At 36.0% G+C, this 20696-nt stretch overlaps 1 protein-coding gene across 2 annotated transcripts in view; it reads left to right on the forward strand.

The window, feature by feature from the left end:
* LOC132160283 (SLAM family member 9-like) overlaps positions 1-20392 on the forward strand; it is a 29486-nt gene extending 9094 nt beyond the window's left edge. The window contains exons 1-5 of one of the 2 annotated variants that reach the window (XM_059570032.1): positions 16830-17375; positions 17664-17960; positions 18536-18826; positions 19020-19192; positions 19823-20392. In XM_059570032.1, the coding sequence (XP_059426015.1) occupies positions 17327-17375; positions 17664-17960; positions 18536-18826; positions 19020-19192; positions 19823-19927 (915 nt within the window). In that variant the 5' untranslated portion in view covers positions 16830-17326 and the 3' untranslated portion in view covers positions 19928-20392. Of the gene's footprint in view, positions 1-16829; positions 17376-17663; positions 17961-18535; positions 18827-19019; positions 19193-19822 lie in introns of those variants that run through there. The other variant, XM_059570031.1, reaches the window with a different exon arrangement.
* Positions 20393-20696: the final 304 nt, after the last annotated feature.

A 20696-nucleotide genomic window follows, 5' to 3' on the forward strand; every position in this document is an offset into this window, starting at 1 on the left:
CAAAAGTGTTCACGCCCCTTGGGAAGAAAAGGCACAACAGACACAAAATCTGACTATACCTTCACTTCAAATGTTTACTGTTTTACAATGGGGTATATATAATGATATAATAAGGGTGGTACAGCCCTTTCAACCAATAAGATACAGATTACATACTGAATGTAAAACAACAAGTTATATAAGGCACATATATGATTGGGAAATAGTGGACATATGAGGAATAAAACTGGCAGTGGGACTCTTCAACATTCAGTTAATGACATACTAAACCCTAAACTAAACACTGAAGTAAAGAGATACAGGAATAGAGAACAGAGAGTGGGGGTCAGATGAGATCACTCGCACTCAAACAATAAACCGACAGAAACATCTGGAAGGGCATGTACTTTTACTAACACCAAGATTTGCTAAATTCCCTGACATTTATAGTAAATTCTATTGTATTTAATGACAGGATGCCACACTTTCCACATCATACAAACCTAATATTATTTTGAGTCACAGACCATCAAGGGTTCCCAGAACCCTTCGAGATCGCTTGCACTAGAAGGATGTGTAGGCCTATTTATATCACTAGAGGATCACGTTTTGATCCAACCTGGAATTCACCTAAGATCAGCTCCAACATAGTAAATGCATGCACAAGCCTAAGAAAGAGAAAATATATATACATAAAATGACAAACGTACTCCAATATTCCAGCTTTTTAATATCAAATGAATATACAACGATTTGCCGTACAATCCTGACAATATTTTAGCTATAACACAGAAATGACTCATGAAATCATTAATAAAAATAGGCATACTAGTCTTAGTGCTTAAAGTGTCTGTATTGATATTTACATTAACATGACATAACATTTATGTATTTGGGGATGCTTTTATCCAAAGTGACTTACACTGCATCCAATGTACACATTCACATTTTTACCAGTTCTTGCTTTTCCTGGAAATCTAACACATGACCTTGCTATTGCTGGTGCCACACTTTCTAGATTATGATTATATTTGAGGAGTTTAGCATGTGACTGTATTTTAAGCTCCAACACTAAAATTACTTTTCTAAAAACATTTAAAAGTGCCTTTTTATATCCCTTAATTGATGTCCCAATGGCAAACTCCATCAAATAAATCTCAGACCAATAGTCTCAAACCAACCTGTGCATAATGTGCGTGTGCTTTTTTGCTTTTAAATTAATCAAAAGTCAAATGTTAAACACAAATGACTGAAAAATCCTCCTAAATATAACTTTATTATGAACAACAGTAACATATTGCTTACTTTAATCTAGTTTTAACTAAACCAAAATATGTTGTAACAATACAGTTTATGATAGTGTTGAAAAATACTGAAAATATTATTAATGCATTACAGATGTGTTGATGAATCATGTACTGACAAATGTACATTTAAAAAAATGTAAAAAAATAAATAAAAGGTTTTGTTTTAGAAATGAACATAGATTATTATTATTTTTCTAATCAAAATATTTTAAAAACTTGACCGTTGAAATGTTTCATCACAGTCCTGTGAAAATAATCCATACCGTAACTGCTCTTGACAATGTTACAGTAAGACAGTGGAAGGTTCTCAACTGTAATGCACTGAAGACAACAAACGCTTTTCCTCTGCTATACTTGTACACACAATAAACTATTTACAAATACAAAGACATAGAAATTACATTAATCTGCTGGTACATGTGTGGTGAACTTCAGTCCTGTAAACATGAGCTTTAACTTCATAAAACCTCACCAGCCTGTAGCTTTTTAGTAACCCTTCAGACCTTGTTCAGGTGTATTGGACCCAGAACTGAGGTTTGCCAGCCCTGTGCTCATCTGCTGTGTTCCAAATTGAATAGTGTCTATCATGTGCTGCATTTGGTTTAGCTAACTTTAACTTACCTTGCAACCATTAAAAAAACGTTTGTTCTACAGTGGTGGCCAAAATTAGTGCCAAACTAGTATCTTCACTGGCTAAAAAATGGTTTAAAGCCACCACTGATTAGGGTCGGACTAAACTAAACCGAAAGCTAGGTCTCTGGGGAAAAAGAACAAGCAACCCTGATCTATAATCTAAAATCAGATCATTATTCATTTTGAAAGTTACTCACCATCACTGTAGGGAACGTTACTTTAAAAAAGAAATTATTTATAGTTACTCACTACTTGTTCCGAAAAGTAACTGAGTTAGTAACTGAATTACTCTATAATAAAAGTAACTCGTTACCAGGGAAAGTAACTATTTGCGTTACTGTAAAAAAAAAAGTTGCTATATGTCAAAGTATTTTTTTTTTTTAGCAGTTTTCACAAGTCAGTTGAAATAAGTAGAACAGACAGGTGTTCGTACATAACTTTCGAGATTTATTGCACGTCAACAGACAGCAAGAGTTTTATCCTGCACTCTTTGTAAGAAAAGTGTTTTTGGCCACTAGCTTTGTAGATGCGTGTGTCACACATTACATGCACGTTCTTGCCTTTGACTACAATGAATTTGAAGTAGTGCTTATATCTCCACCTTGAAAATGCCAACTTTTGACTTTTCATCGGATTGCTCCTGACTCGCCATCTCTGCTGCTGCTGCGAATCTCTGTGTAGCTGTTGCGTGTGTGTGACTGTGTGTTTGGCGCCGCTGGCGCGTGTGTGTAAAAACACTGGCTCTGATTGGCTACCATGAAACACATGACTCTGCCTCAGCCAATCATAATCGCTTACCTCGTTATTAACCTACCTGCTCACTCGCTGTGTGAGCCAGGGGTGCGTTCGGATTGCATATTAAAGGCAGGGTAGGTAATAAATGTTTAAACAACTTTCTTCCAAATTTGTTTAAACTTTCTATATATATCAATGCATAATTAAAATGTAAGTACTCTGATAAAAAGAGTATAAAAATCGAGTGACTCTAGACCGTTTAATCTGTATTAAACACAGCTCATTATTTCCATTTCGGGACGAAACATAGGGTTGGTTTAGGCGACTGTCACTCTCTCGCAACCATGGCAACCACCCTTTTGCCACACATGACCACACATATGTCCATGTGTCATTAGCACACGTAGCTGCGTAATATAGCTAACAACACATTACTTAGCGAGCCGTAGTAGAGGCTTTGGAAGGAGCCCAGAAGGGAGGGGGTGGAGTGAATGGAAATAATGAGCTGTCTTTAAAACAGTCGTGAGAGGTCTACAGTCACTCGATTTTTATACTTTCTTTTTCAGAGTACTTACATTTTAATTATGTATTGATATATAAATAAAGTTTAAACAAATTTGGAAAAAAAGTTTTTTATACATTTTTTTTACCTACCCTGCCTTTAAATCAATGCATAGTAACGCACCGCATTTAACGTTCAGTAACGTTAACGGCGTTGTAACGACGGGAAAAGTTAGATTACCCCGTTACTGAAAAAATAACATCGTTACCAAACACCGCTCTTTTAAACTCCGTTATTCCAAACACTGCTCACCATAGAGAGTAACCCTGAATAACTTCAATGAGACATTTCCACTTCTGGTGATCTTTAGTTTATATTCTCCCGTGTTTTCAGTTCTGGTGTCTGTGATGGTCAGAGATCCAGTTTGATGATCCAGCTTCAGTCTCTTTCTGAATCTCCCATCTGGTCCATTAGATGTGGTGGACACTCTGGTCCCTCCTGTGGTTTTAGCTATGACAGTGTCTCTGTCTCCAAACATCCACAGAATCTCATCACCTGTCTGTAGTTCAGCATCAGTGTTCAGTGTGACAGATTCTTCCTCCATCACTGACACTGACTTTATTCCATCTGTCACAGCAACACAGAAACAGGAAAATACAAAGAAGAATTAAGAGCAAGAAAACTATATTGAAAAGCAGCATTTGCAATGCTCAATAACCCATATGAACTTAGCATATCATTATATGAATGTAAATGTAGCCATAAATCTACAAGTCAAACAGCTCAGTTCCCACGTGTGTTGTGATCTGCGTGTTAGAATAATCATAGTTTTGTATTCATGTATGATCAGGTACTGTAATATGCACAGCATTAATTCACTAATCTGTTAGACGTAAGTGTTTATGTCTGATAACAGGTTGTAAATTTGGTTTATGATCAGATAAATATTTTAACTTTTTTTTTTGACCGTTTTCTTTTTTTTAGTAGCGTCTGTACTAGTTTACTGGTTTTATTTTGAATAACTCTAGACTCTTTATTTCATATATGTTTTTAGATTTTTATGTGTGAGTTTCATCAGTATTGCATGTGTTAGGTAACTCCAAATAACACATAAGTGTTCCCTGCACATAATTTGTTATTAAAAGCATACGTATTAAAGCATACTTCCATAATATATAGTATAGGCAAAAGTAGTATGTCCAAATTCTCAATACTCATAGAAGTGTAGACAAAATTTTCCAAAGGATGTCCACTACTCCTAATGAGATTTTGAAGTGTGCATATGATGAATACTTTTCTATCCCATGGGACCACATGAGAGGAATAATGAATGGATTTACTCAGTGCTGGGAAAAGTTCGTTTTAAAATTAATGCATTACAATATCGTGTTACTCCCTAAATACATAATTATGTTATTTTTTATATAAAAAATTACTTTTGCATTCAACTTTCTCATCTGGTCTGGGCTTGCTTGTTTGTTGGCAAATGTCCTTTCACACCAAAAACTTAAATGAATAGGAAATGTAAATTTAAAAAGCTCAAACAAAACTTTCAGCTTTGCATCTGTTCTGGATTGCATAACGAAGAGGATGCAAAAGAAGTTCAACATAAATAAAACACAAATGTGATGTTTAGTTAAAGTCATTTTTGCTTATAACTGTACTATGGTTGAATTGGACCTCTGAAGGCAAGCAGCAAAGACATCAGGTTAATAAAATGGGATTATATAAGGCATTCTTGTCATTTAACATTTAAATATAACAGGTTTGTCCAATATTCTGAGTTTGCTTTCACTCTTTGTATTCATTTTGGGGAAGGCTGAACCTGTTTTGTGCAAGTAAGATGAGTAAATGCATGTTCGCACTTAGTCGAAAACTACAGTAATCATCATATTTACACAGCGCACATAATGCCTCTGCACTTACAATTTCTCTCAACATGAAGACAGGAGAGCTGTCAGTCAATAATAGGGAAATAAAGTAACTGGTGTTACAAATTTGAAAAAGAAGGTAAGATATTTTCTTGTAAATTAGAAAGTAATGCATTACTTTACTAGTTACTTGCAAAAACTAATCTGATTATGTAACTTGTGTTACTTGTAATGTGTCATCGACCAACCCTGGTGCTGATCTAAAATAAAATCATTATTATACACCGAAAGTCACTCACCAGAGTGAGTGCCTTTCAAACCATCAGCTATTAGAGTCACATCATCTCCGTCAGTCACAGATAATGGATTCAGTTCATCTGCACAGAAACAGAAATACACAAACTGAGTGACTGATTAATAAACCCTCTGTACAGTGAATTCATACTCAAAGCAAAACAGTATATAAATAACACCTCATGAATATTCATAATCTAAGACTTTGGGATGTCCTGAAGCCACTGCTCTGCATTTCTCATTGTGTAAAGGGGACATTGGAAGAATTTTGTTTGTTTGTTTGTTTCTGCCAGCTAGGAAAAGCTGAAAATAATACATGCATCCAGTCTGTTATGGGCTGTCTGAGTCTGAAAGTTTAATCCAGTGAACTGCTTCAATCTGCAGCCGGTTTCTACAGCTACTACGTAGATAGTCCAATTTTAACCAAAGTTTGTTACAGACATTACTTGAAAACCCTAAAGGATCTTACCGCCTTTTTGAAAAAGGACATCCAAAGTCCCCTTCTCTTTGTCCTGACAGCTGAGCGGCCCTCCTGAGAAAACAAAAAAAAAAGTTGGCTCAAATCATAATCAGCCCCAAAGTGGCCAAGATCACTATAAACCATGCAGCCAAAAGACCAGCTAGAACCATACCAGCTTCAACATGACAGTCATAAAGCACACACACACAACAGTTTGGTGTTTGAAACAGTTTGAAACCTGTGGCCAGAGGTCGGCTGCACCAGCTGTGCATAAGTTACAATTTAGTTTAATTTTGATATAAAGAGGCACTAAACTCCAAGTTATGCACTACAAATTATTCTTGCATTACACCATTAAATTTAGCAAATCTACATATAAACTAAATATTTATGGATGCATCTGACCTTGAGTAATTATTTGAACAAAATGGCAAACTGAATGAACCACATTAAAAAGTCAAAAATACTTTAGTACTTCATACATATACAGTATCATAATGCTGACATTAGGCTTGTTAAATTTTGATAGACAACTTTATGTGACTTTGATTACTTTGTTAGTGGCTCTTCAGCAAGAGCATAATCTACACAGCGCACTTCTGTGTGCATCGCTCCGTATTGTGTGTGTTAAATAAAATCCATCATAAAAAAATCATGTAATTTCTTATGTTTTTTATCTGTGTCTTTTTTATTGTTCATTATTAATTTCAAATACAGTTTCTGAAAGTTATTCACGTTAAAGTAGTATCATTTGTTTTTTTAGAAAAGCTTATTTATCATTAATCACATGAGGAAAACGAAGCAACATTTAAGGATGAATTGAAATTCGCAGCATTTAAACATATTTCAAGGCTGATGTTGGATCTTTAATCATAAACATCGAGCATCGCGTTAGTTCAGTCAGGCCACGTTAGTCACGCTTACATCAGCTGACAGTCAGCTGTTCCTGACGTGTATCAATCCAGTCTTGACACCTATCACCTGCGGTCTATTTAAATTCCCATTTTTCAGTGTCTCTTCAATCGCATTGCTGCCTGCTAGGGCTGTGCAAAAAAATCGAATGCGATCTTCATGCGCATCTCATCAGTAAAGACGCTCCTGTAATTAGAAGTATATCTCCAGCACGTGCGTTCAGATCAGGGTTGCCAGGTTTTCACAACAAATCCTGCCCAGTTGCTTCTCAAAACTAGTCCAAAACTAGCCCAATCGTGTTTCCACGAGGTTCCCCGATAAAAAATTGCCTTCCGGGGTTAAAATTTAAGTTTTATGGCATGGTTGCCTTGGTAAAATTCGCATTTTAGGGGCTAAATATCACGTTATTTATATTGGGGTAGCTTTGATTCACCAATAACGTGATATTTAGCCCCTAAAATGTGAATTTTACCAAGACAACCATGCCAAAAAACAAAACGTATATTTTAAACCCGGGAAGCAATTTTTTTTTTATCTGGGAACCTCCTGGAATCGCGATTAGTTTTGGACTAGTTTTGAGAAGAAACAGGGCAGGATTTGTTGAGAAAACCTGGCAACCCTGATCTGAGGACACGTGCTGGAGATATACTTCTAATTAAAGGAGCGTCTTTACTGATGAGATGTGCATGAAAATCACATTCGATTTTTTGCACAGCCCTACTGCTTGCAATTAACTCCCTCCTCCAACCCCAACTGAACCTGTAATCCGATCTAACTTGTTCTTTCTTTACAGTCTCTTCATTGGAAGCAGTCTCTATCACATTTTGTTTACAACTCATGTAAATGTGAATTGAAAGTATATATGTATCCCTGTATGTATGTTTGTCTTGCTGCTCTCCCCGCTCTGTCCAAGCATGGCTGCATGGACAGGCATGTGGAGTGTTGCCCAGAACATAACCATACCGCCAACACTAACTGTATGCAATTATAATTGTCATAAATATACTTGACGGAAGTGGTCCTGATTGAAATCATATTATATGGCTATGCATTACTTTAGGACCTACCAGCTATTTTAAGAACAAATGGTGCAGAGTTAGTTACAAACTAGTTTAGTTGTTTCTAAGCCTCTACAATTGACTTTATGATCTAATTTAGGTACTAACTTGTGAATGGCTGGTGCAATAAGCCGAGCCTATAAAACTGGCTGGTAAGTGAAGAATGAGCCTTGAGAACTACTCTGACCAACTAACAATTAGTAATGGACATTCAATCCTAATATCAGTTTCAAATAAGACAGAGTTACCTTATTCTTATTTGTTATTATAACTGACGTTAGAGTTGTTTTGACCATTCTTGAAGAAGAAATTATATTTCTAGCTTACAAGACTAATCTAAGAAGTCTATGCAACTGGCCTCAGAATATAAACATATTTACACTTTTAAATTCCCATATAGTTCAGAAAAAAGCCCATTGTCTTTCCCTTACTTGTATTAGCTGCAATATGATTTACTTTACGTTTTAGGCAGATGCAGATACAGTAGATCACAGAAGCGGCTACAGACACCAGCAGAATAGTAATAATAACTATCCATGCTGTTTTGTCTGACGAAGCTGGTACTGTGAAGACAAAGAGAGACAGTCATTAGTGGGAATCAATAAATCAGACTATAACACTTGCATTTGGCTAAAACTTAGTTAACATGAATCTGTTTCTGTTTTATGTCAATCCTAAATGACCCTTTAATGCAATTTCAGATATTACGTTTATCTTCTTTATTGCATTATTTGAGGGAAACAACCTTAAAAGCAGTAACTGCAGATTACAGATGTTAAATCTTACTACACGCTACAGGCTCTCGTCGACATGTTCATAGATAACTGACACAAATGATCAATGCATTAGTGCATTAGTTGTGTTTTACTGTTTTAGCTATAGGGGCTAACTGAAAAGATTACATACACACTAATACAAAAAAATAAATAAAAGACACAATATTAGTGAGAACATAAGTGTAATCACCTTTAATCAATAGCATCATTTAAATAAAACTATTATTTTTAATAAAGTAAAACAAACTATTAATAAAGAAACAAAAACAAAATTAAAGTTATGTTTAACTATTCAAAAGGATACTTTCAACAGTCAAAAGACTGACTCACCACTGACAGTAACACTGAATCTCTGGTGTACATTATGTCTGTTGCTGTTGATCTTCAGTTCATAGAGTCCAGAGTTTGAGATTGTGCATTTTGTGATGGTCAGAGATCCAGTTTGATTGTCAAGCTGCAGCTTGTCTTTGAATCTTTCATCATCATCATAAAGCTGAGCTCCTTTATTGATTTCAGCTAGGACAGTGTCCCCAAACATCCATGTCATGGAATCATAAATCTGTACTTCAGTAAAACCAGTCCGTAGAGTGACTGATTCTCCCTCCTTCACTGTCTCTGACTTAATTTCACCTGTGATAACAAACACATGAACTTCATTTGACACAAACTTAATCAGGATTACTTAAAAATAAACTTAAATCCATCCAGACTCTTTTACATGTGTGACCTCAGTGGGCAAATAATAACGATTCAATACTCAATAATTGAATGTACATACATTTATTACATTTAAATTAAAAACCATCTCCATGTATGAAGTTAAGAATTCAGATCAGAAAACCATACCTAGTGGCTTTATATTAACGTATGATACATTAGTAAGAATAAAGGATCGGTGGCAGATATGTTCCCATTGCATTTTCAATATTTGACAGCATCAAAGCACAAACGAAGCACATTTTATAGAAAAGGATAATTCTATATCGTTTTTTCTTGTTTGAGAAGCAAGATATCCGTTACAATAGGGAATTAAATACTATGGCAGGTGACTTTGTTATTACTGTCAGTTTCAAAAACATGAAAAACACAAGCTACTCACCGCTGACCATGACAATGAATGTCTTGTATGTGTTATTTGTCTTGTTGTGTATGATGTGTTTGCGGCTGCTGGTACTGATGTCCACTTCATACAGTCCAGAGTGACTGGTTCCAATGTTCCTGATGGTCAGAGATCCAGTCCAATAGTCCAGCCGAAGATTGTGTCTAAACCTCCCATCAGGTCCATCATATGTAGAGATTTTTCTAGCATTTCTATTGATTTCAGCTATAGGAGAGTTTTGATGTTCAAACCTCCACTGTATCTCATCATCTCTCTGTATTTCAGTAAGATCGGTGTGTAGAGTGACTGAATCTCCCACCAGCACTGACACTGACTTCACATCATCTACAGGCACAACTGGAGAACAAACAAGAATAGTTACTGCAACACCTGTGTGAGGTCATAAAGAAACAGTTCTATGACTAAATGATCACTACAGATATGCTGCTATTTCTAGGCATATGAACACTAAAGTAGAAGCTAATTACAATGTTTAAAACAATACTCACCACTGACATTGAATATCTTGTTTAAACTATGTTTGCTGCTGGTTACTTCATAAAGTCCAGAGTGTTCAGTTCTGATGTTTCTAATGGTAAGAGCTCCAGTTTGATTGTCCAGTTTCAATCTACCTCTGAATCTCCCTTCAAGAACGTCATCAAATGTAATGCTCTTATTGGCTGCTCTATTGATTTGAGCTGTGAGGGTGCCTTGAGGGCCAAACCTCCACTGTATCACATCATCTGTCTGTATTCCAGTAAGACCGCTGTGTAGAGTGACAGAATCTCCCTCCTTCACTGACACGGACTCATCAAACACACCTGAAAAAAAAGGGACAGCTGAATGGACAAACAATTAAACAGAAACGATTATAAACTGTCATTCTACAGATTAAAAAGTTATATATATATAACTTTTTAAAGTTTGGTTCCAAAATGTGATCATGTTTATTGACTAAAAATTGAGGATTGACGACTAGTTTAAAAACACTGAACACCAACCAGTAACACCTCCCTCACAGATGAACTGAAACCCTTTAATGCTTGCTTTGATCGTATAATCACTGAAGCACTTCAAAGCTGAGCCCCACACAATGACCTGCCTCTCTCCTTTTTCTAATTTGAGATAGTGATGTGACATACAGTCAAGTATGGTGAGCCATACTCCGAATTGGTTCTCTGCATTTAACCCATCCAAAGTGCTCACACACAGCAGTGAACACACACACACACACACACACACACACACACACACACACACACACACACACACACACACACACACACACACACACACACACACACACACACACACACACACACACACACACACACACACACACACACACACACACACACACACACACACACACAGAGCAGTAGGCAGCCATTTATGCTGCAGCACCTGGGGAGAAGTTGGGGGTTGAGTGCCTTACTCAAGGGCACCTCAGTCGTGGTACTGCTGGCCTGAGACTCGAACACACACACACACACACACACACACACACACACACACACACACACACACACACACACACACACACACACACACACACACACACACACACACACACACACACACACACACACACACACACACACACACACACACACACACACACCCAGAGCAGTAGGCAGCCATTTATGCTGCAGCACCTGGGGAGAAGTTGGGGGTTGAGTGCCTTACTCAAGGGCACCTCAGTCGTGGTACTGCTGGCCTGAGACTCGAACCCACAACCTTAGGGTTAGGAGTCAAACTCTCTAACCACTAGGCCATGACTTCACCCTGTGGTCAGTGAGTGGCAAGATGAAAACCACTATTTTCTGTTTCAAACTTTCACATACCATCTTTAGGTTATAATATCATTAAACATTCTAATCCAGATTTAGATTTTCAAAGATTTATTACCTTTTTGTCAAAAAATGCAATAAATACATGACACGTTTTTTTTTATGCAATAAATCCATTTAATCAATATAAAAATTATTTTTCACATTGAAACTGTTGAAAATACACAACATGCTTGAACCAAATATGACAGCCTCTGAATTTACTGAACTCAATACTAATCTTATATATTAATTACAACAATAAAAGAACATTTAATCGTGAACAAGAGCATGAACAACAATATCACATTAAAACAGACTTCCTAAATGATATTTCCCGAACATTCAACTTCCAAAAGTGCATTCATCTTAGCCATGTTACATTCATTTAGTTGACTATGTGCTATGTACATTCACTCCCCCCACCTAAAATCCCTGCCGGCCCGAGACTCAAACCCACAACCTTTGGGTTACAAATCAGACTCTCTAACCATTAGAACACAACTTCCTCGAGAAGTAACGTTTGGGGAGAGGTTCGGGTCCAGTGGCTTAGCAGAGTCCACCACTCAGTTGACACACAGTGTACCAGCCGATCAACAATCGAAGGTACCAGGCTAAGGTGTATCATAAATTAACAATTATTCAATTATTATTATCAAACTGAGCACTTGCAATAAGCAACTTAATTAATATGATGTGTGTACTGCTATTGGTTTCCTTCCCTGTGTCATTTAGATGGAAATCATGTGCCTATTATTGTTGAGTCACTTATCAAAAGTTACTAGGTGCTTTTTCCAGGAAAAATTGCTAAGCTAATCTGAAAAGTTGCTAAATTTAGCAAAAAAAAATTTAAATTGCCAACACTCCTGAGTAGTGCCAATCCCAACACACACTGACCCAGCTAACCAATCATAGCACATTTCGTATTTTAGAAAGTGGGCTTTCATTTGAGACTGGAAAGAACTGTTCAAAGAGCATAATAGCTCATCTGCCGGCTGCTAAGCTTTACAGCGAGTGGAGCTCATTATATTGAAGTACAAATCCAAACACCAGAAGCAGCAGCCCACACTCTCTTCAAAACACTCTTCAGAAATCTGCGGGTGACGTCAAGGACACTGCGTACATGTTTTTATGGTAAACCCCTCCTTAGCTTTAGCTCTTAGCTTAAGACTGCTCTCTGTTCCTTACTAAAAGTTTGTCTCTGCTCTCTGTTCCTTACTAAAAGTTTGTCTCTGCTCTCTATTCCTTACTAAAAGTTTGTCTCTGCTCTCTATTCCTTACTAAAAGTTTGTCTCTGCTCTCTATTCCTTACTAAAAGTTTGTCTCAGCAGCTTTGTGAATAGGTTTTAGAAGGAAACTCGTAGCTAAAATCTTTAACTGCTATTTAGGAGAACTCCTCGTGGTAAGGTGTTTTGTGACATTGGTTTGGATTAGTAACTACAATATCATTGTATCAAAAAAATAAAATAAAATAATAATAATAAATAAATAATAATAATAATAAAAACGTTGACGCTAATGTGTTACAACCATCCCCAGTCTCCCCAATTATTACAAAAAAAATAAAACGATAACAAAATTTAATGGCCTTGAAAATGCTCTAATATAGTGAAACAGAACCATGTTGTTTGTTTCATAAGTTATCATCATTCATTTATTTTGTAAACTGGGAATAAATAAATTAAAATGACATTTATGAAAGCAAACGTTACGCACTCAAAATGAAACCGAAACAAATAAAACATAACAAAACCTTACCGACAATGAAAACATGGAGTACAAAGAGCAGTAACATGCTCTTCATATTGTTAAAGACGTCCATGAAATCGGAGTTTACGAGGATGATCTGTGGAGAGATTTGTTTTAATAATCCGCTCTGTTGTGATCTTGGAAGTCTCTTACGTCGACTAACAGGAAATCGCGGAAAATAAAACAGAAGATCGATGGATAAAGTCCATCACGACTGCTGATGAATTTATTTGATAAGCCATTGTCTGATACTGAAAGAATAAATTATCTTCTCTACTCTCACGAATATAAAATAAAGCAAAAAAGGGGAGTTACAGTAAACGCCTGAACCACCTTCTTGGCACATACTTATCATACAGGCACAACCTCTGATAAGGAGAAGCACCAGGCTGCAGCCTGCAGATCGGGGCGGGGCGGGGCTGCACATGCAGTGCAGGCGTGCAGTCGTGCATACCTACTCTGATTGGTTCAATCGTCTTTCATAGACTTAGATGATAGGAAATGTGTGCGTAGTTGGTGTAGGATGGAGAATGCTGTTTAAAAAGCTAAAAACGCTGTACAGTTTTATAAAGCCTTCATAATGCACAAAAGAAAAAGAAAACATTAGCCTGTAACTCGCCATGTCGCTGAATAATTTTCTGTACTACATTGCAAAACATAGACTTTTCCTCCCCTTTATTTCAGGAAAATATGCTGCTCCTCATTATTTGAAAGTGAAGAAATCGATAAACTTTTATTTCTATCGGCCAGTGATGATTCTGAAAGGACATACCTGTAAACCGTTGCTATAGTAACGAATACAATTTCATGATAATTGTGCTCTTATTTTAGTGCAGTCTCACAACCAGCTAGAAATTTTTCATGTTTTGGGAATGTTTTCAGCGGCAAGTTTTATTTTAGTTCCTAGAATGTTCTTTTAAAAGTTAGGATAACATTCTCTAAAAACATTCTAAAAATGTCCATTGATAACATTGTTAGAAGATTATCCTCTAACATACTTATAAAGCTTCCCATCACACTAGATGGGGCTCAGAAGTCAAATGTTGATTGAAAATGAAAACCCAACCTTTGTTTGATGTCAAACTCCAACATAAATAACTCCAAAAACAATATTACCAATTTCACTTATTATAAACAAGATTGACTTTATTTCTGTCATAAATGTAAAAAATGTTCTTATAGAGATTAAAGGAGGTCTTGATGGCTTATTGAAAATAATAGTTTATTTTGACGTCACCATTATGGTGATCAGTACTTAAGCAGTATGACTCTTTTCAATATTACTTTTTGTTTAACTGCTGTAACTATATTTGTTACGATGAAAGCAGTGAGCGTTCAAAAAATATCATCAGGTGACGTGGGCTACTTGCTGATGTTAAAAATTTAATCATGTAATGATCTGACCAACTGGTTTTATCTGGAGAGTAGTCTATGCTATTACTTTACTGTTAGTTACTATAGCAGATGTGTTGCAATGCTAAATAATTTCCTTTTGAAATTTATTTTAAACCTGCAGATTATATCTCTATATTCTTTTTAAATTATTTTGTTCATGAACCTCTTTGTAACACAGAATGCTTAGACACACAGAGATTTAGTTTTTTGATTTAGTGATTTGAATCTCAACAATGGTGACATGCTTCATGCCGCAATGCATTCTGGGTGCAATGGATGAGTTTTGTATGACGTACCCATAATACATTGCTGCATGAAGCATGTCACCATTGCTGAGAGTCATATACTGAATCTTGATGTCTGTGTGACAAAGAAAATTTTTAATTCGAATTCTTGAAATTGATGCTTTATATTCAGTTGGGTCTCAGGCTGTTGACCCACTGTGTCACATTAATAAATAATACGCAACGACCATCATACATTAGGTTTGGTTAAACCATCTAACCAGACCACATATGGGAGGCTGTCTTATTCATCAGCAAGCAGTCAGCATCATGCACATGTTCTCTTGCTGTTTTTGCCATAATAAAGATTACAGCAGCTAAAGAACAAGACTGACAAGTCAAGTGTCAAATTGCACAACTAAAGCCAACACTTACCACCATTATGGTGACATCAAATCAAACTATTACTTTGAAACAGACATCAGCATCTAAACCTCTGCTTAAATCTTAATTAGAATGTTAGGTGATAATGTTATAATAATGTTATTAATAAACATTTTTAGAATGTTTTTAGAGAACGTTATCCTATATTTAGAGAGAACATTCTGGGAACAAAAATAAAACTACCCGCTAAAAACATTGTTAGAACAATGGTAATGTTCTTAGAACATTTTAAGAACAAAAATATTCTAGCTGGGCAGCCACTGTCAAATATTGAGATAAACTTTATAAAGTATCATCTATTTATATTAAATTGGTATCTTCTCCGATATCCATTTTGTGATCATTGAGCCGATTCTCTTCAATCAGCAGGAATGATTCGGGACATTCTACGTTTAATGTGGCTTAATGCATTAAAACAGTTTTTTTAAAAGACCAAACTCAGTCAACTAATAATAATAAAGCATCTTATTCACTGACAGGCAGATGAGTCTAGAATAAGAATGCAATGTGTTTAATTACGTGTTAAGCGTTTTCCTCCCATAGAAAACCATTAGACCAAAAGGATAACGCGTAACGTGGCATAATGCATTAAAACGTGTTTTAAAAAGACCGAACTCAGTAAATATTTTTAATAACACATTTTATTTACAGACAAGCAGGTTATGGCTGGAAATTAAACGCTTTGTGTTCGTATTCTGTGCTCATATCTGCTTGTATGTGAATAGAATGCTTTATTAATAATTTGTTTACTGAGTTTGGTCTTTTTAAAACACTGTTTTAATGCATAAAGCCACGTACTTTCACGTTAAGCGTGCTTTTAGAAAGTCCCAATTATTCATTTGTGAATTAATCTGGTCAAGAAGAGTAAACTTGCAGTAGCTAACATCTCTTGATTCAATACATCAGACATAGTGAGTAAAGTTAACAATAAAAAAAACTGCATTATAGTAAAGGCTTTGTAAAACTATACCGCGTTTTTAGCTTTTTAAACAGCATTCTCCATTGGCTCAAGATGAACACAGCCGACTTTTAAATCAAACTTCAGTTATTATGGACATTCTTTACGGGCAGATTTTGTCAGTAGTGGGCGCTCATGTAGCATGAGCTTAAAAGAATTTGAAAGAATTGAAAATATTTCGAAAATAAATAAATTGCATGAATAGAATAGAGTGAGATGCAGAGATGTACTAGGATGGAGGTGGTAACAAATAAAAAGGGTTGGTTTGTTATTAAAATATAATATAATATAATATAATATAATATAATATAATATAATATAATATAATATAATATAATATAATATAATATTAAAACAAAATAGGCATTTTTTAAATAGGGAAAAAAAAAAGGTTTCCAGCAGAGAGCAAGATTACGGCATTAAAAATAGAGAAAGATAACAAATCTTCTGTCACTCCCATTTATAGCATACTATTATAACACCAAGTGTCGTTTCATATATACATTACATATTTGAAAATGAGCATGCTATAAAATTTGCATCAAATGTGGTTTGACCTGTACTAATTGTATGCAACTTGTGTGTGCTTGTAAATTTACTAAGCCATCATATGAGTCCATTTTAAAACATAATGATAACAGACTACCCGGAGTAGGAACTTATGAAACTGTAGTAGGCCTATATTTATGTAAATTATGTATTAGATGGTGGCAATAAGTGAATTAAGGGTACAATATAGAGAGATGATTAGAAGTCACATGACAGAAATGTAACCAGTGTTACTGTTAAATATGTTTGATAACATAAATGCAAAAGTTACTGTATATTAGTTTAGAGTTTGAGACATTATAAACAGCAGCATGTGTTACAAGACCTAATATTATGCACTCCAGTTCAAAAAATGTAGTTCTATATCATCCACACACACTTTATGAGAAACCCAACCCCCCCCATCTCTCTCTCTCTCTCTCTCTCTTTCTCTCTCAAACCCACACCAGGTTTAGTCTGAAGTTGCCATTACTCGTGTGCTTCTGTAAAAGGACTTTCCTTTAAACCACACCTCATTTCTCTGCAAACATCCTGAGTGAGAGTAGTTCGGCGATGTTTCACTCGTTTATTTCGTGCTGTTTTTGCTTTTGCCATTTGGCTGGTAAGTGATACAAATGTTATGGTTTTAATTCTGGCATATTGTGATCTTACATTAATTAAATATTCAGTGCGTTTGGTGCCTAGTGTATGAACATGATGTCAAATGTACAACAAAGACTTCTCAAGCTGTATGCATATGCAGAATACACAGATACATATAATATCGTTGTTCGAAAACAAAAATCATTCTTGTGTTTTGTACAATGGTCTCGTTTTAAAACATGCATGTGTGAAAAAAAAAAACCTTACTCAGAAGTCAGTAATAACTGGAAATGCATCTGTTCTCCAGGTGTGTTTGGTGATACAGACACAGTGGAGTCAGTGTCAGTGATGGAGGGAGATTCTGTCACTCTACACCCTGATGCTGAACTACAGACAGATGATGTGATACAGTGGAGGTTTGGATCTGAAAACACTCTCATAGCTACCATCAACCGAGGGACTGGAAGCTTCTCCACAATTAATGACAGACTGACACTGGACAAGACGACTGGATCTCTAACCATCACAGACACCACAATCACAGACTCTGGACTTTATCAAATCAGAGCGAGGATCATATACAGATTCAGTGTTACTGTCTTTGGTGAGTAAACAACGACAGTACTAATATAACTGTTTGCAATTATACAAGGTCAACTGGTGATTTCGGAGTACACTCACTTTCTCTTTCATGAGAGCATTTCCTCTCTTTGGCTGTTATGTTTCTTCATGTCGTAAACTCAAGGGGCAAGGTTTCTAGACCGTGAATTTTTAGGGGCGTAATATTCAAATGCTGATTTTTGTTAGCTGCCATATTTATCAAGCTATGATCATTTGTATGACATGATAACAGGAGATAACGTTTTATAAATCACACGTTAACCCTACCCTAAGTTGATTTGTGCTGCACTCGTTTTTACATTCGGTTGATAAATGAGGCCCAATCTGTTCTTGTGTTTTTGCTTATGACGTGGGCAGTGGAATGGGGAGGGAAATGGCAAGTCTCAAGTGTTGAACTTATTTTTTATTTTTTTACTTATAAAGCGCTGTGTTGTTTAGAACACTTTAATGCACAAATCCCTGCAAAAAAAAACAACAAGAAGATGTTATTGCAAAGATCAAACATATCCAGTTAGCATGTGCTGATATTGAAAAGTATTCATTCTCTCACGTTTTCAGCTCGTCTCCATGTTCCTGTCATCAGCAGTAACTCTTCACAAAATCCCTCATCATCATCACAGCAGAATTGTTCATTGTTGTGTTCAGTGGTGAATGTGGGTCATGTGACTCTCTCCTGGTACAAAGGAAACAGTTTATTGTCCAGCATCAGTGTGTCTGATCTCAGCATCAGTCTCTCTCTACCTCTGGAGGTGGAGTGTCTGGATGATTTCTACAGCTGTGTTGTGGCTTATTCATTCTCAAACCAGACCACACTTCTCAACAACACTCAACACTGTCAACCATGTTCAGGTATATCAGAAGTGATAATAATGATCGAATGAGCTGAATTTTGATCGATCAAGTACATAATATCACTTATTTCACTGACTAAAACAACATAAGCAGTTGCATTGTCTTCATACATACCTCTGATTATATTTGCTACAGCGATCAGTATCAGTGTTTACTGAAATGCAAAACTCCATCTCTTACTTTCCTTCAGAATCTGTCCACTGCTGTGGTTTTACTGAAGCTGTGATCCGATTGGTCATTTCCGCTCTGGTGGGCGTGGCTACTGTTGCTGTGCTGGTTTATGACATCAGACCCAGGAAAGAAGAACAGCAGAGACGTCAAGCCCTCACACCGACTAAACATGCTCTCATACCAGACAGCAAGGTGATATGTACAGTAATATATGAACCAATACATAATTAATGCAACGAGGGAGAATCTACAGTCAACCAGTTATCATAACAAAACAAGAGTGGACAGAGTGACAGGGACCCCAACGTTTATTATGTTAAACACATCAAATATTGTTCTGGAGTTTCAGTGACTTCATTGTTGAGCTGAAGTAACACTGAAAAATGGTTTTCCAAAACGATTCATGGTCACAAAAGTGAGAAGTATTATGAAAATTGAACTTATAAAATTAAATGAATAAAATTACACCCAAAAATGACAATTCTGTCATCATTTAGTCACTCTCAAGACATTTTTAAACCTGTGATGTTCATGCTTCTTTCAAACAGAACGTGGGTTACCTAATAGTTGCCGGTAGCCATTCACATCCATAGTATAGAAAAAAATAAAATAATGTGGAGGTTAATGGCTACCATCAACCAGTATTACCAATACTATTCAATTTGACATTCAACAAAATAAATTAACTTAAACAGGTTCAGAACTACTTGAGTGTAAGTAAATGATCACAGAAATTATTATTTTTGGGGATGAACTATCCCTTTAACTGTATTCATTCATTTTATCTGTGCATCTTGTGAGAGTGTTTGTGTTTTCTTTCAGAAACTTAAAGAGGAGGATGAGATGTATGAAGGTGTGATTTTTACACCTAGTACATCCAAGCAGTCTTGGGCTCATGAACTATCTGTATACAAACACCACAAGTGATTTCATACAAGCTTAAAATGACACAGACAACTCTGGTCATTTATGAGTGCTTCTGGGGTTAAATGTTAATGCATATTTATCAGCCCCCTTTTAAGTCCACTTATAATTGTAAACATCAAAGTACTGAGGTCACTTGCAGTGAATTGTAAGTAATTCACTGAATGCATGTAACACTCGTGCAGCTCCATTTGTGAGACAAACTGAAACCTGCTTGTGACGTAGTTCTGCAAAGAAATGTGGTTTGATCTGCTGGACAAACAGCTAGTGTGCAAGAATGTGTCTATTACTAGACGTTTGTTGTTCATGTGTTTGCTTTTGTCTTCTTTCTACGTTCTGCTAATATAAATCTCAATGTTTGATTTCCTTTTTTATACAGTACAGTTTTACTGTGGAATAAAGCACTGAATCAAATGTTGCTGTTTGATAAACAATCTTAAACCAAACTGTGAGATCGTACTTTGTGGTTGAGAAATATGAAAATAACATCTACTGTACTTTGAGTCTGTGAAACTGAGAAATATGAAAATACCATCTACTGTACTTTGTGTCTGTGAAACATAACTTGGCATACGCAGCTCACTGTATGTCTATAACATGATATAATCATATTGAGATCCTGCAGATAAACAATAATAATGGCAGAAGCAAGAGAAGCGAAGTTATTTCTAAGAAGCTTCATCTAAACTTTTCACACCTCTCACATCCTGCTTTCATAATGCATATCCTGTGTTTGTCAATTAAGCCTGGTAGAAATTGTAAGAGAAATCCC

The sequence above is a fragment of the Carassius carassius genome, chromosome 16 (genome assembly GCF_963082965.1).
Source record: "Carassius carassius chromosome 16, fCarCar2.1, whole genome shotgun sequence".
Lineage (NCBI taxonomy): Eukaryota > Metazoa > Chordata > Actinopteri > Cypriniformes > Cyprinidae > Carassius > Carassius carassius.